The 27,734-nt window shown below is 44.0% G+C and overlaps 1 protein-coding gene across 1 annotated transcript in view; it reads left to right on the plus strand.

Annotated features, from left to right (window-relative positions):
* Positions 1–22,332, plus strand: part of cpe (carboxypeptidase E) — a 32,034-nt gene extending 9,702 nt beyond the window's left edge. Inside the window, exons 2-9 of the mRNA XM_064337496.1 lie at positions 14,218–14,414; positions 15,817–15,984; positions 16,317–16,434; positions 17,709–17,891; positions 18,983–19,122; positions 19,642–19,741; positions 20,209–20,327; positions 20,843–22,332. Coding sequence (XP_064193566.1) covers positions 14,218–14,414; positions 15,817–15,984; positions 16,317–16,434; positions 17,709–17,891; positions 18,983–19,122; positions 19,642–19,741; positions 20,209–20,327; positions 20,843–20,941 — 1,124 coding nt within the window. The 3' untranslated portion in view covers positions 20,942–22,332. The remainder of the gene's footprint in view (positions 1–14,217; positions 14,415–15,816; positions 15,985–16,316; positions 16,435–17,708; positions 17,892–18,982; positions 19,123–19,641; positions 19,742–20,208; positions 20,328–20,842) is intronic.
* Positions 22,333–27,734: the final 5,402 nt, after the last annotated feature.

Consider the following 27,734-nt stretch of genomic DNA (forward strand, 5'->3'; position numbering starts at 1 on the left):
CTCCAACCCCGTCTGTTTATGCGACATTCAAAGGTAATCAACAAACAGCAACCTCCCATGACAGTTAAACGCCTTTTCCTACTACTCTTCTATTGTCATCTTTATGTCCAAACGAACAGACTCACTGTTTTTAGAGTGAGTTGAAAAAAGATTTGTCTCCCCCCCCCCCAACCCCGCCCCCCATGATTGAGCAGCCATTGATGTCCTATAACTTTCACCTCCTCAAGAGAGTAATTTCAGTTCTGAACCAATCAAATTCACCCCATCCTCTCTGATCAGACCCAAGGGTTTTAAGTGGCTAATATTAAATGGTCCGTTTTTTTTTTTTTTTTTTTTGGTTTGGTGGTAAGGCCCCTGGGGGATTTCGGGAAGAAAACGAGCTCCACCTGGCCCCTTCGGCATGTTCTCAGGTCTCTCATTGTGGGGGCGATCTAAAACCAGACACTCTCTCAACCTCGTTGTGACGAAGATGACCCGATAGGCGATGGCAGGAAGTCTGTGGCACTCTAGAAGACCTTTAGCTCTGTACACACTGTTGTTCACAGCCTTTCCTACCATAGCTAACTCATCCCTGGTTTAAGCGCTGTTGCTAGGTCTTATACCGTCAATTTCCTGCATCAATATAAAACACACAGGGCAACAGCACAGTGCTGTATTGACCAGTATGCAAAATGCCAGATACACGATAAAAAGATATTGTTGACTTGGAAGAGATTGTCACAAACTAAATGTATACATTCAGATTTATTTTATTTTGTGGTCGCCTTCCATGTTCCCTTGTATTCAAAAAGCACAAATTGAAATCCTTCAAAAAAGAATGTTTTGGTATTTGTCTGTTTTCCTGCATTTTTTTCCTGCATTATTTAATAATAATAATAATAATAATAATAATAATAATAATAATACATCTTTTTTATATATCACTTAGCCAAACAGGATTACAAAGTGCAACATAAGCATGAAATGGTAGCATAGTAGCGTGAAATAACCTGACAGCAGTCTGCAGATTTTAAGAGCAGACATTTTGGTACTGTCCCAAATGTCTGTTGCTCTCCTTTTGCCATTCCCTAAATAAGCTGTCAGTACGTCCGTTTATACACCCCTCAGATTGTCAGGAATAACATTAGGTGCGATTAGAGCAGCCTGCCTTACAGTAGTTGCTGTCATCGGTAACTGAACGAGTTCTCTTCTATTTAGACGAAGCGTGTCTGCTTCACGTGAAAAACGCATCTCGTATGTCGTGTGTTACGTGTGGCAGGAGGGATTTTCAGCCTCGGTGAACAGTGGAAAATTTCCGGCGCGCCGAAAACGTCAAAATAAAATCGGACGTATTGCGGGAAGAAATAAAATGAATTTCCGATTCAAAGGCCCTGTGTGTCGTCAGGGTGATTCTGAGGGGTCGACCACGTAACCAGGAAGCTAAAATGGAGGTGACTCATTCCAGTGATGAGGAAACTGCAGACGTTTTTCAGCACTTACCACCAGTCCTTTCAGTGTACTGTGGATTAAGTATGTCGCAAGCCACTCGAGTCGTTATATTTTAAGCCACATTCGATGCGACCATTTGGTGTTGTTTCTTTGCTTTTTGAAGCAAAGGGGAGGTATTATGTGCCCTCTCAGCTGAAGCTCACATTTACCAAACTGTGATTCGATTAAAATGATCCTGTTTGAGGTGTAAGGGGACACACACACAAAACAGGCATCGAAGCAGCTGTTTGCTCATTCTACTATAAAATCCATTAGTTGTGACGTGATTACATTACATTACATTACATTATAGGTTCTTAGCAGACGCTCTTATCCAGAGCGACTTACAACAAGTGCATTACAAAACTCAGAGACAAGCGCTTTACAACATTCCTGCAAGAGAGCTACAATAGGTATAACTTTGCTTAGGTATAAGTGTGAATTGTACACCCTATTTTTTTTTTTTTTTTTTTTTTTTAGAAAAAAAATGTTAGAGGGTAGTGGGGGGTGATGAGGTGAGATGTAGCTTGAAGAGGTGAGTCTTCAGTCTACGTTTGAAGACGGCCAGGGTCTCTGCTGTTCTGACTTGCACAGGAAGGTCATTCCACCACCGTGGGGCTAGAACAGACAGGAGGCGTGACCGGGTGCTGGTGCGAGCCGGGGCAGGGACCAGGCGACATGTGGCAGCAGAACGGAGACCAGGGGACCAGGTGATGCCTGGTCATTGGTTATATTGTGTGATAATGGACATCCGAACACCTGGGATTCATGTTGTACATTTCACCAGGTTTCAAATGACACTCTGGCTTTTGGGGGGTGGGGATTTTGGGGGTAGATTGCAATCTCAGACCCGAGGGGTCAGGTCTCTCTTGGGGGTGCCCCCCCTGGCTCCCCCGTTATTTGAACCCTGTAGTACATTCTCTCTTCACAATTAATGTGTTAATGTACTGAGTGGGTCTACAGTAGCTGGCACGGGCAATCTCAATGGTATGACCCACCGTAGGGGTGTTTGAAATTTCAGTACAATTTCACTTTGAAAATGGCGGGGAAAACAGTTGAATTTGAATATTTAATATGATTACTTTGTTTAAGATTGTAGTCCTCCCCTAACCGTTTGTTTTTATTTCATTCAGTGGGGGTTCAAGTCTCAATTAATAGGGGTCAGATCCCCAAACCCCCCCCTCCTCCCCCCTCCAGTTTAAAGAGTCGGAGGTGGAGCCACCAATCACCATTGACGTTGTTATCTTTGTTGTCACCAACATACGTCATGATTGGTGTTGGAGTTCCTCTCTGGTTTCTATTCAGAAAGTGGTAACCATAGAGTGCTCTGCAGTGACGAGGCCAACATCCAGTGTCAATCATATTACCCCTGATCTGCGTGCAGACCACAGAATCAGAATGGGGGGGGGGGGGGAAAAACGCTTTTCTGTCCCGAAGTAGCCTCCAGCATTTCCATTCAGGAGAAATGGTGACGTGTTTTGTCACATGTGCTGCAGAAATAGAAGGCAAGAGGGTTAATTAGCCCTCGTTTCCAAAAATCGTGGCACATACAGTTTCATTTTTAGCCTTAGCGCCCTGTAACCGCATCCCTCCGTTCCGACTCTGCCCAACGGTAAACAAATATTTTTAGGGCATCTGTTGCGTGTTTGTGAAAACGTTAAAGAGTGATCTTTTTTTTTTTTTTCTTTTTTCTTAATCTAATTCAGTTTTAACTGAATAAAAAAAAAAAAATTCAGGGGCCAACCCGAGGGGGGAGATCTTGGCCCAGAATCAGGAAATGTGTACACAAGACGTACTGTAATATGTTGTTACTTTCCCACTCGCCATAGCTTTTGTCCAACTTTAGAGGTATTTTGGGATCAAAATGGACGCCGGTGGGACCCTGGGGATTAATATCAGTAGTCCTGCTCCATTTTGTATTAGTGATGCTCGCACCCCTTCACCCCTCCAATTAAAACATTCAGCAGGTTTCAGCTTTAGATTCCCAAAAGTGTTTGAAGGCAGGTCAAATGGAACTAGGAAGTCTATTTGTATGTGGGTTTAAGACCAAAAGTGTATTGCGGTTATACAACAAATTTGTATTCTTTAGGGAATATCATTTGCTAAGTGTGACTACTGGCATAGGACATGTCAATATCTCCAAAGCACAAAAAATGCATAATTTATAAATTATTCTTCATATAACTATTTTATTTTCAAAGTCAAAATATGAAGTGAACCAGTTTTATTTGGACTCTCTCCTTTCAACATGACCGCTGATTTTCAAAACCGGATGTTCAAGTCATCGAATAAAATTGTGGTCACTTGACGAAATGAAAGAAACATCACAAACAGTTATTAGAGCGCATTAAACTGAATTTCCTTATGCTAATTACATTGACCCACATAAAGCTGGCACCCAGAGCTTGTCCCGCTCAGAGAGAAATGACCTGATATCCTGCCAGTGTTGGGCCATGTCAGGGCGATAACAATATTTTTTAATGAACAGATTCATCAGTCCTCGCTTATTAGCTTCCTGATTAGCTTATTAGCAGGGTAATGCTATATCCTACTCATTCCGGGGCTACTGAGGAATTTTGTTTTGCACAGCTTAAGTGTTAAATCTTTAAAACCTGATCTTACCAGGGCTGTGCAGAGACCTATGGAGAGCTTGTACATATCTAAATCATACAAACATACAAAGCAGCAACCAAAAAGCAGTAACCAAGACGGCCCTGATGGTGTCGCTGTTCAAGCCTACAGCCCTGTTTTCCTTCTCCAGTAGTATTCATAACACAAAGCAGAGGCCAGTCTAAGAGGCCAGATGTTGGTGTGGAAGACAAGAATCCATCTTACAAGCGAGAGGCTATGAAGATGCTTAGTTTACCTTCCTGTAATATTTGAGATGTGTTTCTTATTTATCCCCTTCTCTTGTCTCCCCCTTCTTTTGTCTCCGATTTGAATGGTATGAAGGAGAGGGCTCGGGATGCTGTCATTTTCAAATTCATTTACAAACTGTCATCGTCTGTTTTCTGTTGCTTCAGTATCTGCGCATATATTTGTGAACCACTGCAGTGTTTTTTTTTTTTCCCATCCTGATAATATATTCCAATAAATTGGCAGTATGTTCCACTGCTCTTAGGGAGAATTGCATCCATTAAATGCCAGACACATCCGTCTTTACCATTACAAAACCCTGGGACAGTACGTCATTACAATCACAATTTACAATGTAGCCATTTTGCAGGAGCTTTTAGCCAAAGCTAGTTACAAACTAAGTGCATTTCACATGGTAAGCAAATACCGCTATAGCAAACACACTGTGGTTTCTTACATGCTTAATGTAACCTATCTGCGACAGTCTTGTGTCCTCAAAACAAAAAAATGAAGCCTTTAAGCTTTGGTTTTGATTTCATGACGATATAAGCCATATCTCCAATATAGGACGAATACAGCTGAGCAAGGCTACGGTGTTTATTTACTTACCGTCTATTTACAAACCGTAGCCCGTAATGGAAATTCGTCTGTAGAGTCTAGCGTGAATAATTGTGCACACAATCTGCTGCAGTAGCACCCCCCCACCCCCATCACCCCCCGCACCGCTGCAACGTCAGGCGTTGGAAAGGAGATAAACAATCTGCCCCTCTCTCTCTCGAGATCGTTTGCTTGGGTTCGCTTTTTTTTCTAATTATTATTTTAACATTTCCTCTCCTTCCTCTCCTGCCGAATACTGCTGCGGAGGACTCTCTGCATGCGCTCATGCAGTTTTAACGCGCTCGCGGCTTTGTTCTGTGGCCCCGCGCCGCTCGCCGCGCGCCGCCCACGCTCCCCCGCCGTGATGCGTCACGCCTAGCCGCGCGGAACTCGCGCTTTGATGTCAAGGACGTTTGGGGGGGGGGGGGGGAAGCGGCATCTGAACGGGCACGCAGCCCCGGCCTGATAACGACTTGCTTCGTCACTGACGACGTGAATAAGCGCGGGCGGCTTTGTTAGCTTTAATGGACTCCCGCTCTGAAAAATGATTCACCCCCCCCCCCTTCTCTGATCTCTAATCGCAGAGTCATCAACCTGCCTTATAACGTCATTCGACGTTGGGGGAAAAAAAAAACGAGCAGCGGGATGATTCAGTGGTTTAACTGAGAGCCGTTGGTGGTGGAAACCCGCCTTGCAGCTTTAATGTGTCTTTCAGGCAAACGGGGAAAAGACAGCAAAAGCCGTGAAGCCCGCAGACCGATCACAGGATGAAGACATGACTGGACAGGCGCCGTATTATGTAGCATACTTAGAACACTAAACTAAGTCAATATACTGAAGGATTTTATATATCCTAAAGGATGTTCTAGAATGGCTACAGGCCTGTTTTCCCCAGATCATTAATCATATGGCCACTACTTTAGCTGGTGGGGCGACATAGCTCAGGAGGTAAGAGCGCTTGTCTGGCAGTCGAAGGGTTGCTGGTTCAATCCCCTGCCCGGGGCATGTCGAAGTGTCCTTGAGCAAGACACCTAACCCCTAATTGCTCTGGTGAATTCGAAGCATCAATTGTAAAGCGCTTTGGATAAAAGCGCTATATAAATGCAGTCCATTTACCATTTAGCTGGCTAATCAGGAAAAAAACAGAGATTTATTAGTACTGAATACTGAAATTTGACAAATTGCTGGAATCTTTCCCAAACATTTCCATTTCAAGTTTCCCTGCCAGTAGATTGTGTTTCTTGTCTTGTCTTAAATCAGAAATCTCAATTAGGCGGCGATCTACCCCGCCCATCTCCGGCTCGTGAAGTTTGGCACGCTCCAGTGCCACACCCGGGCCACACACATCACTCATTGTTCTAAACCTTAATTCCTCTCCTTTGCGCACCTGATCATTTCTGCAGCATTGATACGACGAGCATCTGAGGTAGGAAGTGCCATGTCCCAAAAATGACATGCAGGAGACGCGCTGTCTTTAGAAAAAAAAAAAGACTGGCGCCCCCCACCACCCCCCCCCCTCCACCAAACATCTCCAGCTACTCTAATTAGCCTGCCCTGTTAATACAGAAGTATTTCACCGGAAGACGACCTCATCCCAGCTCCACTTTTTTTAATTACGCGCAGCAGAATGTCCGGCATTAAGCCACCTCCGATGGAGGGCACTTTACAAACATAAGAATGCGTAAACGATGAGATCGAGCCACTCAGCCCAGCTTGGTTCCCGATTTCCTGTCTCCGAGGAGACGCCATTTAGGTTCACGCGAACTCGGTCGGCGCGTAATTAACGGTTAACTCTGAGCGTTTGGCCGCGTGCCGAACTAAGGCCTGCCTGCTCCTCTCTCTGTGAGGCGGGGAACTGCGCTTGTGTGTGTGTGTGTGTGGGGAACTGCGCTTGTGTGTGTGTGTGTGTGCCGCGACGGCTGTCGTTATGTGCGTGTCCCCCATTCTGCGTCATCTCCTCCATCATACATTCAGCCATTTTTATTACATTCACTCCCAGGGCAAACTGACGTTGTGAAAGTACATTAAGCAGGGCCATAGCAGCTAAATGTTTTATTAACGTTGTGTATTCCAAGACCCCCCCCCCCAACACACACACACACACACACACACATGTTCGTATTGCTATAATTGTGAGGACTTCCCATTGACTTACATTCATTCCGTAACCTCTAACCCTAACCCTAACCCCAACCACTACATGCCTAACCTTAACCTATTGTAACCCTAACCCTGACCCTAAGTCCTAACCCTAAAACAGCCTCTTGAAATTGTGGGGACCAGCAAAAGGTCCCCACCTTGTGTAATTTTCCTCATCATTCTATCCTTGTGGGGCCATTTTGTTCTCACAAGATAGTAATACATGCCCCCCCCCCACACACACACACACTGATTTGAGTTTTGATAGGTCACTGTGTGGGGCACTGTTCACTATCAGGAGAAAAAGGTATGACCCTGTAGCTACATAACATATAATTTGTCCCTTTTTTTCTCATAAGGTGCTTTTTAGTGCCAGTATAACATTATTGTACTTTAAGGGTACATTCGACAAATTTGTTTCACAAAGAACAAAAATGTACCTCTGTTGTATCTTTATTTCTCAGGGTGTAGTTGCTGGGTAGCAGTATCCATGTTGACTCGATGATAGGGTACACCTTCGCATCTTGACACCGACTGATGGCTATTGAACCCACGCTAAATTACAAACTAAACAAACCTATTCCGGTACACTCCTAGAGTGTGATCTCATCGTTTCCATCCAAAACTCTGAGATAGGATGAAATAGACATTAATGGGTTTCGATCTATCTTTATTTCCATGAATCCCAAAGTCCCATATGGTCCTTTATCAGACTAATGTTTGGTCTGGAAAATCTGATTATGGATTTATGATTTTTTTTTAATTTTAACTGTAACATGTTAAATGGACTGCATTTATATAGCGCTTTTATCCAAAGCGCTTTACAATGGATGCCTCTCATTCGCCAGAGCAGTTAGGGGTTAGGAGTTAGGTGTCTTGCTCAAGGACACTTCGACATGCCCAGGGCGGGGTTTGAACCGGCAACCCTCCGACTACCAGACAATCGGTCTTACCTCCTGAGCTATGTCGCCCCATGTTGAATTAGGAGAGAAGGCTAGCGCTTGCTAGCCAGCTAAACAGCCATGCTGAGGTTGAATAAGGACGAAGCAGCAAGGAGCTAACGTCTCATCGCTGTCTAAAAACAGCCTCGTTTTGGACAACTGACTGATGAGAAAACTCAGCGATTGGCCATGTTTGGCGTTGCTAACTCAGGCCCCAGAAGGTCAAAGGACAACAGCCCCCTGCCCCGCCCTTGAGTCCTCCTGAGATCTCTTCCTATTGTTCTGGGAAGGGAGTTTCTCCTTACCCCTGCCACCACAGGCTGGCGTTTGTGGAGATTTTAGGATCGGGCTCCAGTGTTTTGTGGAAAAAATGTTTCGTGAAATGGGGTCACCGCCATCTTGTTTATTTTGCTGCCTGTGCTCTTAAGTCACGCACCGGAGTAGAGGTGGAACCACACACACATGCCCAGTGTTACTAATGTTAATGAGGCACTGCATATGCAATGAGCCTCGAGGTTGTCCGTTTATATTCTGCCCCCCGACACACACGCATGCACACGCACACATACCGGTAATCATGGCAACATGACATCACAATAATCACAGATACCCCTGACATTTAAAGTGACAGTACCCCAGAAGCAAAAAAAGAAAAGGTTGCTACACAAGAGCTTTTTGGGAGATGTTAGGTTAGTGTTAAGTTGTTTTTTACGTGAATTCAAGAAGGCAACTGTCAACAAACCAAAAGTGACAGTTGGAAAAAAAGATTTTTGTGTTCTTCCCGGATGCAGAGAATGGACGTGCAGTTACACGGTGTTGGATCAGCTCACTCTCAGCCTCCTTGTTATTTTTATGCTAATCTATTCACAGCTGCACCATCTTAAGGGATGCTTCCTGAATTTCATTCATTTTCAAAGCAGGCATCATCCACGGCAACGCTAGGAGCATTTGCCTATGTTGTGGTGACAGTGGACTATAGCAGTACTGGAGCGTATCATGCAATGGGCTCACAGATCACATGTTGCGGGTTTGAATCCCTGCAAGGTACTGAATTGCTTAAATAAAATATCCAGAACTGCACACCACTGGGTGCAGAGTGGAGAGCCCCAAAAGAGTGGTGGTGGGGCTCCAGCGTTTGGGGGTATTATTGTCTCAAAAATGAATAAATAAATAAATAAATAGTGGTTGTCTTGTCGTCGCTACAGAGCACAACCCCGATTCAGTGAACACACGTGTGCTGCGATTGGTTGGAGTAATGTGGGCATTAGGGAATGGATGTATTAAAATCTGATTGGCTGACTCAGTGAAAAAAAAAAACTGGATTTTTTTTGCACGTCTTGCTGTAAAACCGTCTCAAAAATCCACAAATAAATGCAAGCGATTCCACACGCGCCAGGCGATGCGTAAATGCACATTGAGTCATTATCCGAGAGAGATTTGTCTGTTAGCGCAAAAACTATATTTGTGAACCAGTTATTTTTATTTGTGAAATATAGCTGCATTTATTTGCAGATCAGCTACATTTATTTGTGAACCAATCATTTTATTTTTCAACAACAAAAAATATTTTTGAATCTCATTTTGTATGTGGAATTTCTGAGGTTGTAATACATCCATACCAGTGGAATAGAGGCAAAATGGAACAGTTTTATAAAATGTATTGTGTAACCAGAAACATCCTTCGTCGTTGTGCATTGCCAGCTGTCAGCAGGCCCAATTATGCTGTCTAGCACTTTTTCCAATGATATTTCTCCAATGGCATTTGGAAGTCTACATCTTGGAATTGGGGAAGTCATGTGGTGCAATGGTTAGGGATCTGTACCCAGAAAGATGGAGGTTTGGAATCCTGTTTGCATATCTGCTGTTGTTGATCAGGGTACATGCCTGTGTAAATATCCAGCTGCAATATATATATATATATATCAGCCTATTAGGTCCTCATGTGCTTCAGGGGACAGCCCCTCTCTGCTTAGGCGCCCTCTAGTGGTCAATGTGACACCAACAAAGCTTCAGTAATTGGATTAGACAGGACACGACACGTTGGATCGAGACCAGCGCAGCCGTGGACACAGGCATTGCTGTGTGAACACTGACGATGAGACAGATCACGCAGGAACACGCTCACCATCTCATTTAAGTACCCTTAGGGCAGGAGTATTAAATAAACAGATTAGTATTTAAGGAGTATTTAATAAACACATGCAAGTAGCCTGAATTTCCAGCTTTTGAAGGCACACATCCAGGGTGGAAACGCACTCCAAGGACTAAGATCACATTCTGGCTCTGGTGTTTTATCCAGCATCCAGTCTTGATAGTCAAAGCAGTGTATGTTTTAGCGTTCCTTCCTCTGGAAACACCTGGATATTGATATTGCAGCAATTCAGGTTGAGTGCTTTTCACAATGGCACTACCCCTCCTGGGAATCAAACCCACAACCTCCCCGAGCGTTATGTCATAGTGCCACCCCTTTGTGCCTCCTGCTGAATTTTGGCTGAGGATACAGGGATGAGCTATGATGCTATTAATGTCTGTATTCTCTGCTGGGGTTACCATAGCAATTAACACCTGCATCACAATGACCCTGTATATCAGCAAACGAAGCTAATGGTGAATAAATGGTAGGCTACATGTGATGCACTGATGATACATGTCAAGGTGTACCAGTGTAAGACTCCTCAATTACCTCACGGACTGTGGGTCGCTCAATTCAATTTAATTTGTACATACGGCAGGTTCCTTTTTGATGAACTAATCTAGCTTTTGTTTTCATCTGAAAATAGAGAAGGTAAGAGATTACTGATGGGAGGTGTGTTACCAAATCTGCGCTACAGGACATCAGCTATAAGACGCCCTTGTACGTTTTAATTACGAACGCCTTTATTGGCCTGAGTTAGTCATTCAGTACACGGCTGAAGATATGAGAATTAATAATTTAAGCATTTACAAATTAAAAGAAAGTGCGCTCAATATGAGTTATTTGCAGTCATCACAGGACGCTTCCAAATTTAAGACAAACTGAATTTACATACAGTACAATGAACGGATTGTTCATTAGCCTGCTTTCAATAATAAAGTTTCGCAAGGGCTGTATTTTTTTTTAAACATTATTTATGCTCACAGCACATTTTTCCTATTTTCTTGTGGAAAGAAAGCCCCCTGGTCATTGGTAATGCATGCCATCCCTCCTGTTTTTCCATGTAAAAGAGGGATCGTTCACTGTTCTCCAAATACCAGTAATTTTTTAATACATGTATAAAACCATCAAAATGGAGAGCAACCAGAAGGCTATGGTTTTGGATGCCAGTTTTAGGACTTTATTTCTTTTTGTTTTTGCGGGGGGGGGGGGGGGGTCTTAGTGAAAGGTATTTAACCCTGACTTGCTCCAGTAACTGGTGACATTAACCAGAGCAGTGCATGCTTACTGAAGGGAAGTTTGCGATGCAGAATCGTCCCTCCCACTAGCGAGGCACTTCACCTCGCCCAGGGCCCCCACCTACTCCACCTTCCTCTGACAGGTCGTTAAAAAAAGAAAGAAAAATAAAAACAGAAATTACCAATGTTTTGGAGGGGTCAACAAACAATTTTTTTTTTGCTTACGGCCCCCAGAAGACGTGGGACAGCTCTGTTGTAACGTTCCAAATGACATGACAAATATCTCCTTCTTGATAAATAAAGCCCTTTCCTGAGATGGCACCAGCACATATTGGGCTCGGTCCCTTATACTGCGCAGCTGAGCCCAGGGGGGCTCTGCACCGTTCTGGAGTTTGGAGGATTTGTATTCTTGGACGACATCCCAGATACAGAGAGAAGCTCTCCATCTGCACACCCTGTTCAATAATAAATGAGCGTTCCTCTCTGCACACACAGAGGGATTGCGAGGTATGAATTCTGCATACAGCACAGCAATCTGCACTCCTGAGCCGAACGCACTTTTATGACCAAACTGTCGAGCAGGCCTTACTATTTCGGGCGGTTTAAACCACGGTGTAAAATGGAGGCCGTGCTCTCGCACAGCGATCGCGCGCCAGCCGCCGTGGGCCCCCTTCTTGAAACACGGGCGTGCCGGAAAACAGGCGCCCGTGTTTTACACGATTTCTTTCGTGTTGCCGATTTTTCCTTCCCTCGCCCGCCCCTCCAGCTCTCATGCAAGGCCGTAAACAACAGAGCCATTTTCCCCTCTGCGGTGTTAATGAGCTTTTTTAGATGCAGGTGCGCGAGTGCCTGTCGAAGGCTGAGTTACAGCAACCGACCGGTTCTTTTCACCCCGTACCTGCGTTTGATTAGATTTCGCCGTGTCCCTGGAGAACCGCCCATCAGTTAGCTGCCTACACGACCCCCTTAAACTGGCTCATATTAACACGCTTCCTGCCGGCTAGACCGGGACTGTTTTCCCCCCTTCGCGTTACAATCGAACATCTGCAGAAGCGGTTGGTCGCGATATATTTTTGGTGAAATTAAACTTCAAAGTGGTGACGCGTGAGTGACAGCTGCATACAGGCCCTTGAAGTACGCGGTCTGGGGAAACCGTTTGCCATTTTAATGTGATGTGCACATAATTAGGGGCTTTAAAGTTATATTCAGGATTTAGAAGTCAACAGTAAAAGAGAAATGAAGACCTGATTTTAAAATTACCCAGAACCAGTATACACATGACTTATGATATGTTATTTAAAATCAAAGTTGAGAGACAGTACTTCCATAAAAACAGACATTTGTGTAAAAACACTTAATTGTAAAAATTGAATATTTGCACCTCATTATAAACTAAGCCGGTTCATTTTTAATGGAAGCTGAACATTTTTACTTTACGTTGCTTTGCAGCGTATGGCCTTTCCTTTAAACAGACCATAAGAAAGGAAGGATATGAGATTGATGGCACAATCGCTTCACATATATACAAAGCAGAATATGTTTGGGGGGGAGCGTGGAGAGTGTTATCTTAGCTTTCTGTAATGCAACTCCTTTCCACACCTTACCCGAAAGGGGCCCCCATCACACACCCTAAAATCTGAAAATGAAAAACAGTTCGTTTATATACAGAATTTAATATTCGCTAGTCAGCCTACATTCCATTAAAAACGTTCTGTTATGTGCATGAATATGTTTATTCTATGTTCATTTATTTCATTAAATGTTTAATTATGCTTTTATTATAAGTTTGAGTGTTTGACTGAGGCGGAAAACCCGTTTATCCGCCTGATGCTTTTCTTTTTCGCTTCACCGTAGGTGTACAGCATAGAACTGAATAAGAACTTACATTTTTCGTATCAGTGGTCTACAGTTAGCCCACGGATAAGTGGCGCGCAGCTTTCTTGTTAAAGAAAAAAAAACATGAGTACCAGAGGGATGCGATGCTGAGCTACCGCAGGATTTATCAGGTCTCCAGTCCCTGAAATCTGAGCGCCGAGACGAGAAAGCAGCGAAGTCAGGACTCTGTGCAGTAAACACGGCGGTCCCCCGCTGATTCTGCGGTCGCGAGGCGGCTCGCTCCGCCCCCGAGGCTCCATCTGTCACACACTACAGTGGAACGCAGCAGCTCGCGCGACAGGCTCCTTGGCTCCACGAGCGCGTTTCGGCAAAGCGGGTTCCTTTCACGCTTCCAAGAGACGGAAACCCACGCTTTGCCACAATAAACCGCACTGCGGAAAAGGAGCAGGCTTGTTTTGTTCCCGTGTGTGATGGCCGCTGCAGCAAGCTGGTTTCTGAAACATAATAGCTCACAGGCCTTGCGATTATTGCAATATTTCTAAAATCACGTTCTATCTCTCCTCCTGGCCTGTTCTCATAATTGTCACCTAACCAAGTGCATGTTGCTAAACTACAGTGGCTTTGCCTGAAATAAGGATTTAATTCTATATAATCCCTGACTTAGGTAATTGCTCAATTGCCCTGTTTCTTGTAAGTCTCAAATATGTATCAGAAACGAAGAATATTTATTCTTATTTGTCGTTCATACCAAATGTCTCAGAATCACCAGTAAACCTGTGCTTGGGCTCCTTCTGCGCGCTGTGTGTGAAGAAAGAACATTTCTTTAGAGTGCCCTCTGCTGGGGAAACTAGTGAATTGCTCCGTTCTACAAAAAATAATAAAAATGGAGAACCTCTTTTAACCTTTTCTTATACCTGGCCATGATTCTCGCCTGACCGATTTTTGTGAATCCCGAGTTGAGAAAATAAAGACTTGACGTGTGCGCGTTGTGCGCTTCCTCGTCTCGCAGGCGAGCCTGAATTCAAGTACATCGGGAACATGCACGGGAACGAAGCCGTGGGTCGCGAGCTGATCATCTATCTGGCGCAGCACCTGTGCAACGAGTACCAGCGCGGCAACGAGACCGTCATCGATCTGATCCACGGCACGCGCATCCACCTCATGGCCTCCATGAACCCCGACGGCTTCGAGAAGGCCGCCTCCCAGGTGACGTAATGCCCGTGATTATGCGAGATAAGGGATAAAACAGCGCTGCGCTTGGCGATGGTTTGGATTTAATGTAACGGCACCATGAGCCCAGCGCAGTGACGGGTTTATATACATATATACACCTACATGCATTGCTCTTTCATGTATTTTCATATAAATATACATATTTGTATGCGTGTATATGTATAAGTATATAGCAGAGCACAACTTCTGTACAGCATTCCTTTTGCAGCATCATTATCCCTCAGAAAATTAGTCCGCATTATGTGTGTGTGTGTGTGTGTGTGTGTGTGAGACTTTGATTAACTGATTTCTAAGCTGGCAGGGGGGGGTCAGGGTATGGCGGTGCAGAGAACAGGTGTCTGTCATCTTGGTCTAGGCTTCCTGTGATCTGACTCATGTTCACACCTCGCCTGTCACTCTGACAGAAGCCCCGCCCCCTCCCCCACTCGTCGACCAATCCCAGCCGGGTCCAGTCCCCCCTTTTGCAGTGCTCTGCCAGACACGGCCTGCTTGTATACATGCCACAGCTAATGCTGTCTCCCCAGACGCCCTTTCAGGCACTGGGTATGAGTAGGCCCAAAACGAGGAGGCGTGATTTCAAAATAAGAGTCTCGATCTAACTGGAAGCTTTCGGTGAGGCCCTGATTCCCTCAAACGGGGGAATTGTGTGGTGATGATCACCCAAAACGTAGGGATGGGGGGGGGGTTCGGTCAGTGGGGAGTGTGTGACCTGCAACACCAATCTCCGTTTGTGCCCTGGAGAGGTGGGGGGAGGGGGGGGGATTGTTCCGGCAGGTGGAGGATATTTTTAAGCCCTCAGCAGGGGCTTTGGTTAATGAGACTGCTGCTCCCTCTGCCTCCTTCTCTTATACCCCCCACCCCCCCCACCCCCCAGGGCCTTACTTCTGCACATTTCTATTGCACATATACTCATCTTACGGCTCATTCAAGCTAGTTATGATTTTGTGCCCTGGACAGAGATGCTGTTACAGATTGTACAAGGCCCTTATGGACCTCACCATCTTCTTTAAAACAAAATAACATGGTTTACACATTTTATACTCTCTCTCTGTCTAGTAGCTTGATGTTGTCTTTTTGGTTTGGTTTGTGTGGTAAGAGCATAAATAATCAGTATGCAATTGTGTGTGGTGCTGAAGGTTTCTTTTCACGATTGTGTGCATGAACAAAGACATATAAGGCTATACATAATACATACCCCCCTCTCTCTCTCTCTCTCTCTCTCTCTCTCTCTCCCCGAAATGCCTGAAATGCATTACCGAAAGCATACAGTAACACAGATGGAAATAAATAAAGTCATACTCTTTCTCCCTCCCCCCTTTCTCCCTCTCTTCTCCCCCCTCTCCTCTTCTCACACTCTCCCTGACCCCCGAAGCAGCCGGGGGAAATGAAGGACTGGTTCGTCGGCCGCAGCAACGCCCAGGGCATCGACCTGAACCGGAACTTTCCGGATCTGGACCGCATCATCTACATGAACGAGCGGGAGGGCGGAGCCAACAACCACCTGCTGAAGAACATGAAGAAGGCCGTGGACGAGAACGCCAAGGTGGGGCGGCGGAAACGAACGGCGACAAATGAAAAATGTTGAAACTACGGCCGGGGTCGGTTGCATTTCAATTCGGTCAATTCGAAAAAATGAAATGAAATTCCAATATTGGATCGTAAAAAAAAAAAAAAAGATTTACATAGAATTTTATGGCCATTTTTCAATTCTGCAAAGTGAATTTCAGTTAATTTCCCTGTATTAAAAAGGAGTTGACCCCACTCCTGTCAAAAAAAGGTTGTGACCGTGTTGGGTGAGTAAATCAGATTTAATAAATAAGCAATAAATATGATAATAACGGTAATTTCTGTCCCTTCCCCATCCTCGCCCCCCAGCTCGCCCCAGAGACCAAGGCTATCATCCACTGGATCATGGACATCCCCTTCGTCCTCTCGGCCAACTTACACGGTGGAGATGTCGTGGCGAACTACCCTTACGATGAGACGCGCAGCGGCAAGTCTGATGCACACACACACACAACACACTCACTCACACAAACGCACACACACACACACACACACACATGCACGCATGCATACATACACACGTACACACACGCAAACACATGCAAGCACAGGCACACACACACACACACACACACTCACTCACACACGCACACACACACACACACACATGCACGCATGCATACATACACATGCGAGCACAGGCACACACACACGCGTACATGGACAAACACGCACACGGACACACTCACACATGCACACACACATGCACACACACATGCGCGCACAAACACTCGCACACACACACACACACCCTCACACACACACACACACACACACACACACACACGCACAGATACACTCACACACCACACACACACTCACACACACGTCCTGTCGTTTCAGCGTGCTGGCAGAAGGGAGCCAGGCCTGTGGTTTTCTGGGTGCTGTAAAATGCTTTCTGTTTGCCCTCTGCAAGCCATTTTAATGACCCCAGCGCATGCATTCTGTCAGCCTTCAGAACATAACTTCTCCTGCAGATTTTAAATTTCTTTTTATTTTTTATTTATGTAGGAGCCAGGCAAAAGGCATAGCTGTTTTTTTTGTTCATTGACATGTTTCCGTAAACACACAGCCGTGTAATTTAGCGCGCTGACGAAATGGTTAAGATAAACAGCATGGGCACCCTGGATGAATGGAGGGACTTTAATGTGTAGGCTTTACGCTCCAGCTCCTGGGCATTTCTGCTTGTTTACTGCGCAGGTTTACAGTCCCTCTGACAGCCGAGCGGAAAAAAAAAAAAACAGAATGAAACAGAATAATGGGCACCAGATGCAGCGGCAGGTGTACGCATCACACTGGTCACATGACCCGGGGGTTTGCTGTGAGCTACATAAAAGAGTATGCAGGACAAAGGAGGCCATGTTAGCTTCCGTTACCTTGAACACCGAAATAAAACAGAGGCTGTTGATTTTATTCTCACCCCCTGACAGAATGTCAGTTGAAATTCAATTTGCAAATCCCCAACTGTGAAAATTATTTTTTTTTCAATTTTGGCGAATGTTTACGTTAGTCTAATTTTCCAACTGAGGGTTTTTTAAAATCATTTTTAGATTGTTGAGTTGTTATAGTTTTTATCTGCAGTTCTTGCTGTGTTCTGCAATCTATCATCCATCCTGAAATATCTTCACATTGTATTTTGTTTGTTTTGCATGTGCCTGTATTGAACATACGCTAACAGAAACATTTCTCTCCCCTCCACAGGCTCCACTCACGAGTACAGCGCCAGTCCCGATGACGTCACCTTCAAGAGCCTGGCCCGCGCGTACTCCGGCCTCAACCCCATCATGTCCGACCCCAACCGCGCGCCCTGCCGCAAGAACGACGACGACAGCAGCTTCGTGGACGGCATCACCAACGGGGGGGCGTGGTACAGCGTCCCTGGAGGTGCGTCATGCGATACAAGCGCTCGCGCGCTACAAATGCTAGTGTGCTACAACCACTCGTGCACTACAAATGCTAGCGTGCTACAACCGCTCGTGCACTACAAATGCTCACGCTACAAATGCTAGCGTGCTACAACCGCTCGTGCACTACAAATGCTCACGCTACAAATGCTAGCGTGCTACAACCGCTCGTGCACTACAAATGCTCACGCTACAAATGCTAGCGTGCTACAAACGCTCGTGCACTACAAACGCTCGTGCGCTACAAATGCTAGTGTGCTACAACCGCTCATGCACTACAAATGTTCACGCTACAAATGCTAGTGTGCTACAACCGCTTGTGCACTACAAATGCTCACGCTACAAATGCTAGCGTGCTACAACCGCTCGTGCACTACAAATGCTCACGCTACAAATGCTAGCGTGCTACAACCGCTCGTGCACTACAAATGCTCACGCTACAAATGCTAGCGTGCTACAACCGCTCGCGCACTACAAATGCTAGCGTGCTACAACTGCTCGCGTGCTTTCTCAGAGCGGTCAGGCCGTTTGTGTGCGCCGGCCACTGAAACACTAGCTCAGCCCGTTTTCTGCTTTTACCCAGAATGCATTCCTGCAGCTAGTCTCAGAGGATTGCAGCTCTCTTTAAACTGAGAGGGGGCAGCACTGGTTCAGTCACAGCGGCTGATCAGGGAGTCAGGAGGTTAAGTGTGGGCAGTCATGCTAATGCCTCTGTCCTCCATGACCAGTGTACAGCTAGCCTTAACCTCCAGAGATTTGAGTATCCACCTCATGATAATAATAATAATAATAATAATATGTGGTGGACATCCATATTCAAATCTCACTAGCTTATTTTTTTTCTTATAATTTTTATTATATGATAAACTACATGATAAAGATGACAATGGCATTTGTAATTAGGCTGTGCCTGTTCTGGAATGTGAAGAACTGCCCACCCTAGGGTGCGCTGAATGGACTGTTCTAGAACGTGATGGACTGCCTGTCCTGGAATGTTGGGTTTTCGGTACGAGCACATGCTCCGCCAAACTCAGAGCCCCCCCCCACCCCACCCCCCCTGTCTCCGTTTAGGAATGCAGGACTTTAACTACCTCAGCAGCAACTGCTTTGAGATCACCGTGGAGCTCAGCTGTGACAAGTTCCCTCCCGAGGACACCCTGAAGACCTACTGGGACCAGAACAGAAACTCCCTGGTCAACTACATCCAGCAGGTACCGCCTGGCTGGGCCAGTGTCAGGGCTACTGAGGGAGAGAGACGTGCATGTGCCTTTACTGCTACTATGAGTCTGGACTTTTACCGCCATCTTACCTTCCTCTGATGAAACGCTCTGTTGCTGCTCAACGTTTTTAGCAATCCTGTTTCGTCTTATGATGTGTTTCATGTTCAGTCCTGACCCTGCGTGTCTACACATACAGAAAAGTGATATATGGAAATATATGGGAACTATATGTATTTTAATGTATATGTACTTATATATTAATGTATTTTTTTCACATATATTTTTAAATCATATATTTACATACATTACAAATATATTGTGAAACTATATTTAAATATTCAAAATTGGCTGCTAATATTAAAATAATTCTATCTATAGAATGTAGTGTAGACTTTACATTTCCAATTATTTTGGCATGTGACCCTGCAGCAGAACGTATGTTTCCCGTTTGAGTGTGTGGTTTGTCTGCTTTGAGAGCAGTGGAGTTGCAGTGGTTTGTCTGTCCCGCAGATCCACCGCGGAGTGAAGGGGTTTGTGCGAGACCTTCAGGGAAACCCAATTTCTAACGCCTCCATCTCTGTGGAGGGCATTGACCACGACCTCACCTCCGGTAAGCTCTAGATTACCGTGTCCAAACCAGCACGCGGTGCATGAACCAGCATAGGGAACTAAAAGTACTACATATACAGAACTAAAAGTACTACATGGTGTACTTTGGCGTTATCCACAGTGTTGCGTTGTGTTATTCCTTTTAGAACGTTTTTTACAAGCCAACTGCATCCCCCACAAATATCCATATTTCTCTCTGTGTGGGAGGGTGTCGCTCTGCCTCAGTTCGGCGTAGAGTAGCGCACTTAGTGTGTGTTTTGCTGACACCTAGTGGCGAGCAAAGGTATAACATTATAAGGTTGCATTGTAGAAGAGATGTGCAGTGTGGTGCATTTCTATTTCTACGTGTAGCTGTAACATCGTGAGTGGGTGTTACGGAGCCCAGAGAAGCGGCCGTAAAATGGGAGTTTGCAGGGATGGAAGTATGGTTTTCGGTGAATTTGACCTTGAGGCTTTCTGTGATTGCAGCCAAGGACGGGGACTACTGGCGTCTTTTGGCCCCCGGGAACTACAAAGTTTCGGCCTCTGCGCCCGGATACCTCACTGTGATTAAGAAGGTGGCCGTGCCCTACAGTCCTGCCATGAGGGTGAGACACCTGCCTGCTAGGAGCACAGCGCTGTGCTGCTCTGCACTGTGCTCTCTGTCCATTAGTATCACTGCTGTAGCGATCTGTCTCTCTCTCTCTCTCTCTCTCCCTCACTCTCTCTCCCCTCTCTCTCTCTCTCTTTCTCTGTCTCCATTAGCATCACTGCTGTAGCACAGAGCGATCTGTCTCTCTCTCTCTCTCCCTCCCTCTCTCTCCCCTCTCTCTCTCTCTCTTTCTCTGTCTCCATTAGCATTGCTGCTGTAGCTGCTGTAGCACTGTGCACATAGATAGATAGATAGATAGATAGATAGATAGATAGATAGATAGATAGATGTTCTTTATTGTCCACAAGGGAAATTAGTTTTGCTTAGGTCAGTACACTACATACAGACAATAAATAAATAAATAAATAAATAACACCACAGTAAAAAAACACCACAGTAGTGCTACTGTTATGATAATGATGATGATGATGACAATGATTATTTTAAAACGATATCATTATTTGTGACCAGGTGGACTTTGACTTGGAGTCGTTGGTGGAGAGGAAGGAGGAGGAGAAGGAGGAGCTGATGGACTGGTGGAAGATGATGTCTGAAACGCTGAATTTCTAACGGCACATTGCACGCACCTCCACGTGTCAGCTGTAAAAAAAAAAAATGTTTAGCATCAGTGTGTCGGTCACCCCAGCGTAAAGATACTGTCGTCATATCCGTTCAGTCGTTTTTTGTTTGATTGATTATAAAGTTGTGATTGGAATTCTAATGAGCTGCTTGTATGGTTTCTTGATAAATAATTTAACAAAAATAATTATGTTTTCCACTGCAAGGACAACCACAATGGAATACAACACAAGCGGTTTGTCACAAAAGGCACGGAAGCCATTTTGTTTCTCTTTCCTGTGTGTTATTGTATTATTTCTGGTGCACGTTAAATCCACTTCACAATCCATAGATCAGCACCAAACTGTGTACCCCCCGATGTTGGGCACTGCTGTGTGGAATGTATGTGCAAAGAATGATACTGGTGTTTAAGCCATTCTAAGATTACACTTATATATAAATATATAAATATATACGCTTAGGAAGAAGTGCATTTCAGCGTCCTGCTCGGGACTACTTTGCTACCCGTGTATTTCAGTGATGAGAGATTACAGAATTTTGATATTTGCTTAAGTAAAAACGTAGACGAATTATAAATCAAGTAATTAAGAATACAAGAAGTGAGTTTGTTCTGGATTGTCTTTTGTTCCTGTTGTACGTTTAAGTTAAGCATTTGAAGAAAAAAATAGATAATGATGTGGATGACGTCATAGCGTATACCTGGTTGTTGTTGCTATATTTCCAACTTCAGCTTTGATCTCTTTTGGATTTATGCTTAGGGAAATATTATTAGATTTTTTGTATAGAAACAAGAGTTGTGTAAACTTGAGTACACCACAAGACCAAGACTTATCACTGAAGTAGCCTGTGTCACTCTTATATATATATATATATATATTATGTACTTAAATTTTTTGTCACAGAAGATGTCCAAATTCTCCATTAGTGGCAATGCACATATCTGTTTTGTCATAACGGAATGCAGAGAAGACCTTGGGCATTTAACATGCACATGCACATGCACATGCTCAGTGTGTGCTTGCAAGCAGACGGTCTTTTTACAAAGCGAGACACAGCTAATAAACTCCTGGCATATCGGCCTTCTGAAGTTCGCTCCCTCTGCCTTTGCCGCAGAGTAGAGAAGGTCTCCGTTACGCTGGTTATCCTGCGGTCAGATCAGATCACGTGACCAGCGTAACGACAGCGCACGCGGAAGACAGCGAACGGACGGCTCGCTTTACAGGGAGGTGTTTCACGAAATAAAATCGTTTTTTCTGTGTCCGTTTCTTTCCTCCAATAACTGCTAACTGAGATTTCCATGAATGTAACAGGAAGTAAACTGTGCTGGACAAAAGATGAATCACGATGAATTTGAAATGTCAAATAAAACAGCCCTCCGTTTATGTTGTCATTCAAGTATGGATATGTTTGTGAAATATGTGGTTTTTATTTTTTATTTTTAAAATAATTTTGGTTCTGTTTCAGTTATTGTGTTGTGAAATTTCTGGCACTGTGCTCTATTAAATTAAACATTAAACTGAAGTTTAACGCTTATGTTAGAAGGTCCTTAGACCCAGCAGTGACGGTAGAGTTGTAATCATGGGTATATCAGAGAAATTTGTGGGTGGGTAAGGGCCGGGGTGGGGGGTAACCTTTGATTTTGGGCTGTACCAATCAAAAGGGACACCCAGTACACAGGTGTGCACACTTTTTGGAAGAGAAGGGCCTGTGCCCTGCCAAAGTCACATGACCATTTTTGCACAAATATTCCTCCTATGACAGCAACTCTTATCTACAATGCATCACTCTCCTGGTCACAACAGTGTGATCCGCCATGTCAGGATTATTGAAACTCTCGGACAGGACGGTAGCAGTACGCCTGATATGGAGAAACAGCGTTCAGATACCACGCTGGCAGAACATCAATATTATGATGCAGCATTGCGTTGAGTGAGCTGTCTGCCGGCGTGTGCAACACTATGGCACTCGCTGACATGATGTTAGCATTGTGGTGCAGAATTTCACAGAGCGAACTGTCTGGCTGCCTGTCAGCAATATTGTATTTTCTGACAGCGTATCAACGTTTATGGTGCAGCCATTTAATCGAGAGAATTATCTGACTGTGACAGTGCTAGGGTATTTTTTCTGAAAGGATATTCATCTTACAATATATGTCCAGATACTACATACTCCTACTATAATAATGGATGACATTTATGTTGTGCCTTTTTTTCAAATCTGAAAGCATTTCACAGTTGGGGGGGGCAGGGGAGATGGAGGGACACTCATTTCAATCACCACCACTACCCACCTGGGTGATGCACGGCAGCCATTTTATGCCAGTACGCTCATCACACATCACCTGAGGAGGCGAGGGAGAGAATTATTAAGCCACTTAAACCATATTTTGTCATTAATAGAAAATTAACATTATTAACAGAACAAGCAAACATGAAACATATCAGCATAAAGACATTATACAAGACTACAATAACTCTGTGACATTATAATGGAGCCTTAGACTGTTCTCCATATTTATCTTAATTACATCATAATGAACTAATTACATCACAATGCATGTAATACATGAAAATAACTTTAAGCAATTTCTGCTTCAAATCTATGTCTAATAATTTAACTTCCAGATGATAAATCAAATTAATTTAAATCACAATAAGTCGGGATAATAAATCCAAAGGAATCATAATTAAGTAAAAAAATAAATATTTCTGACTATCACACTCCCTAAAACTCTGAATACCGAATAAACATGGGAGCAAAACTAAACTAAATTAAACAAACAAACAACAACAAAAACTCATAAATCAGCATAATAACTTCAAGAATTAAAAACATGCACTTAATCAAATTGAGGCTCATCAGTCAAATTAAATGCTAATAAAATGAATAAATTGATATATTGATTATGGCAAGGTTAAGCCGAATGATGAAAACAGCTTTCTAATGCAAATCAGCCCGGCTATATATTCAGCGGTACACCCACAAGTTAGATCAATGAAAAAAACACTCTCCCACCATTCATCACCTGGTACATTAGCATAGCATTGCTCGATAACATCGACGATGTCTAATGAAAGCGCCTAGGAACAGGAGGAGTATGTTTGGGCAGAAGACTCACGGGAACACAAAACGCAGAATGCCTGCGCTTAAAATGATTATTCAAAAAATGCATTGCTCTATGTGTTGAAAGCATTAAAGAAATTGCGAGAGTTTACATTATTTTATACCGCATAAATCATCAAAAAATATAAACCTAATAATAGTATCTCACTCCACCACTAGGGGGCGATGGCAGAAAATGACTGAAATCCTATCCAGCAGGGGGATAGAGGTAGGTCGGTGTTTGAAGCAGATAGGAATCCAACAGAGATTTGGACGAGGAGCCGAGCTCCAGGTATATTATGTCTCTGACCCATGACCTGCTAAAGAACGCGGAAACATCCACGTTAACTAATTATGCATTCGTAATGCTGCCATTTTTTGAATTAAAAAAAATCAAACTTATTCCAGTTTACTGCTTAGAGTACTTGTATATGCTTGGCTATATAGGTGCAATAAATCATATAGGCCTAAACATTGTCATTAATATTTTCGAGTTTACACTGCCCCAACTAAATAAATAAATAAATAAATAAATAAATAAATCAGGTCATTACTTATCCCACGGCACAAGCTCATCAAAACAAATTCAGGTGGAAGCTGCTTAAAATTTTGTTGTAGATATTCAGATTTCCCTCGGGTTATAATTCAGCTTTTTAGTTTACAGATTTATGGACAGTTTCTTTTCGAGTCTTAAGTCAAACCTTCAAAGGAACATTTTTTTGTCCTCACTTAAAAAGGCAGGTTTCACAGACACCACAATTATGCCATTTTCTAAATATAAATTATGTTTGTTTGTATAGCTGAGGACTAAACCACTGCCTTCAAATCTGTTTGTGATTTGAAGTAATAAAACACTTTTTTATAGCTTGATTGAATAGTTGCCTTAATGTGGAAAACAGTGATCATCTCCAAAAATACACAAACAACAACATTGCTTTTTTGCCTGGGGTTAATTAGAAGTTGTTTTAACTTGAGTGCATTGCATACATAGCCCAGTCGCACCCACTTACACACACACACGCACACACACATACACACACACTCACACACACACACATACACACACACACACACACGTTGAAACGAAAATGGCTCCTGTTCTGGATTCATTACTTGAAGTTGCTAAGCAACACAAATCATGAACTAAAGATCAGCAGAGCGAGCTACACACAAACCCTGTAAACCACCAGTCCCCACAGAGCTCAGAGAGCTATGGGACATATTTAGCAATCCATCACAGTACTTGCAGTGCACTCTGGGTAATTTTGTCCCAGGAGACTGAAATGGATTTGAATACCATTTATCCTTAGATTTCACTTTAAACAAAATCAAAAATGCTAATGTTTTTCTTCACAAAGCACTATAGCAAGCTAATTTTAGTCATTTCTGAACTTGCCAAGATGTCAGTCAATCAGTCAACCAACCAATCATTTGTTGGTTCCAAGAAAATAAAGACACTCGGAAACATATTTGGTACAATAGACATAGAGAAGAATGACGTTATTAAAAATACTATAGTTTACGTTATCATGCAGTTATTACAATATAAAATAAATGATAGTTAAATACATTTTTAATAAAATATGAAACCTGTTAATGAAGACAAAGTCTTGTGTTTCCATTTGACTGTGAGACAAAGTCAAGAGTGAACACTGATTGATGTTGGGAAATTATCATTCTCGGACAGGGGGGTCCAATCTTACCCAAAAAGAGCTGGTGTGGTGCAGGCTTTTGTTTTAGCCCATGTGCGTGAGTGACTTGTGTGTGCCCTATGGACTAGCAGCCTGGTGTATGGCTGCCTATCGCCCAATGCATGCTGGGATAGGCTCCAGAACCCACCCCCCCCCCTCCCCCTCCCCCCCCCCGCCACCCTGACAAGGATGAGCATCCATTTGAGAACATCTGTCACTGCCCATAATGAGGCTCAGTTTGTCTCACCCAACATATGTTCACACCAGTGATTTTTATGTTAAATTAAGCTCAGAGTGAGACAGGCCCAAATGCAAACCAGACCTGAAGAAGCATTTCCTCTTATTTTATAAGGGGATATCATGCTTTGTTTTCTGTCTGGCTTTTCTCGTTAGCAAAATCCACAAAATGACTGGTTGTTCCGTGGGTGTGTGGGGCGAAGCCTGACCTTCGTTCTGGGAAGACGCTACATTGCAAACATAATGAATAATTATCCATCTGGTTTGTTGATATCAAGCAGTGTGTAGGCAGAAGATCAGCAGAGAAAGGGGATATTTTTGAGAATATATATAATTATAATGGCTTCACTCAAATGCTCTGAGATGTACCACATGCACGCACACACACACAAACAAACATGCGCTCTCACTCACACACACACATAGATATACACACGCACACATGCACAAACACACACACTCACATGCACACACACACACACGCAGGCACGCACTCACAAACAAATGCATACACACACACACACAGGCGCAGAAAAATCAGGATTGGTGACCCTAGACAGGTCACCAATCCATCACAGCCAAACAAGCTTGAACAATTAATATTAAAAAATGATTTTTAAAAATGATTCCCAAAAAATAGGCAAATATGAAGCTCCAGTTCATTCACACGTTTGCGTGACTTTGCACAAAACCGCTCATATCTTAACATTATATAGTGGAGTGGCACTAATTCAGAGATATACATCCCCTCAGCAGTGCCTGTTCTTAATGATCTGTTAACAAAGTCACGCAAGACGTAGCTGAAAGCACAGAATCTCAGAACCGGAGAGGAACTTGGATGGAGTAAACAGTAAACTGCGGATGCATCTTGACTGCGTGAATGCAACCTCTGGCCGGTGATCTCCGGGCTGTGAGGATTTGGTCAGAGGGTGCTGTGGGATGAGTCATGCCTCAGAATGAGTGGGGACTTGGGAGTCTTGGGAAAGTTATCCGGTCGCACAAATCAAACGCTGCTTCCCGAGCAAACCCCCCCCCCCCCCGTGGCACCGGCTTCTCAGCAGCATTTAATCCTCCACAGGACTGCAATTACGCTTCGGGGGAAAAACCCGTCCAGGTGGAAATTAACCGCGTCTGCTGAGTACAGTTAGGAGGCGGAGTCAGAGTCATTGCACAAATGTCAAAGGTCAGGCAGAGGATCCACTCCCAGGAGCATAGATCATGTCTCCTTACCCACATTAAGAAGAGAGAGTCAGACGCCCACTAGGCTTAGTCCAAAATTAATCAGCTCCCACACATTGTTTGCTGGGTCAGCAGTTATATGTGTGAATGTTGTTGCTGCTGATTTAGTTGTTTTTTCTTAAGCTTTTCAATTCATTTTTTTCCCCACTAATTTGGATGGCCCAATCAAAATGCTTGCCTGTTCCACACCCTCTGTCATTTTGGGAAAGTCCAGACTTGCACAATGTTGCACAAAATGAGTGTGGAGCCACTCTTCAGTCCACCAGCTGAGTTCCTCGCTGTTGTACAATGGCACAAGACAAGCCTTCTGACTGAAGCCTTACTGGTCCTTGGGTGCTCCCAGCCAAATCCAGGTACTCAATGTGTCCTTTAAGCACACGTGATACTACTTAAAAGCTTGATAAGTTGTATCAGGTGTGGCTGAGGTGGAACACGTCAGATACATGGTTCTGGCAAGGGGAGTGGTCAAGGAGAGGTTTGGTGACGACTGCTATGGAAGATCCAGTTGCAGAGGG

The sequence above is a fragment of the Anguilla rostrata genome, chromosome 5 (genome assembly GCF_018555375.3).
Source record: "Anguilla rostrata isolate EN2019 chromosome 5, ASM1855537v3, whole genome shotgun sequence".
In the NCBI taxonomy this organism is placed as follows: Eukaryota; Metazoa; Chordata; class Actinopteri; order Anguilliformes; family Anguillidae; genus Anguilla; species Anguilla rostrata.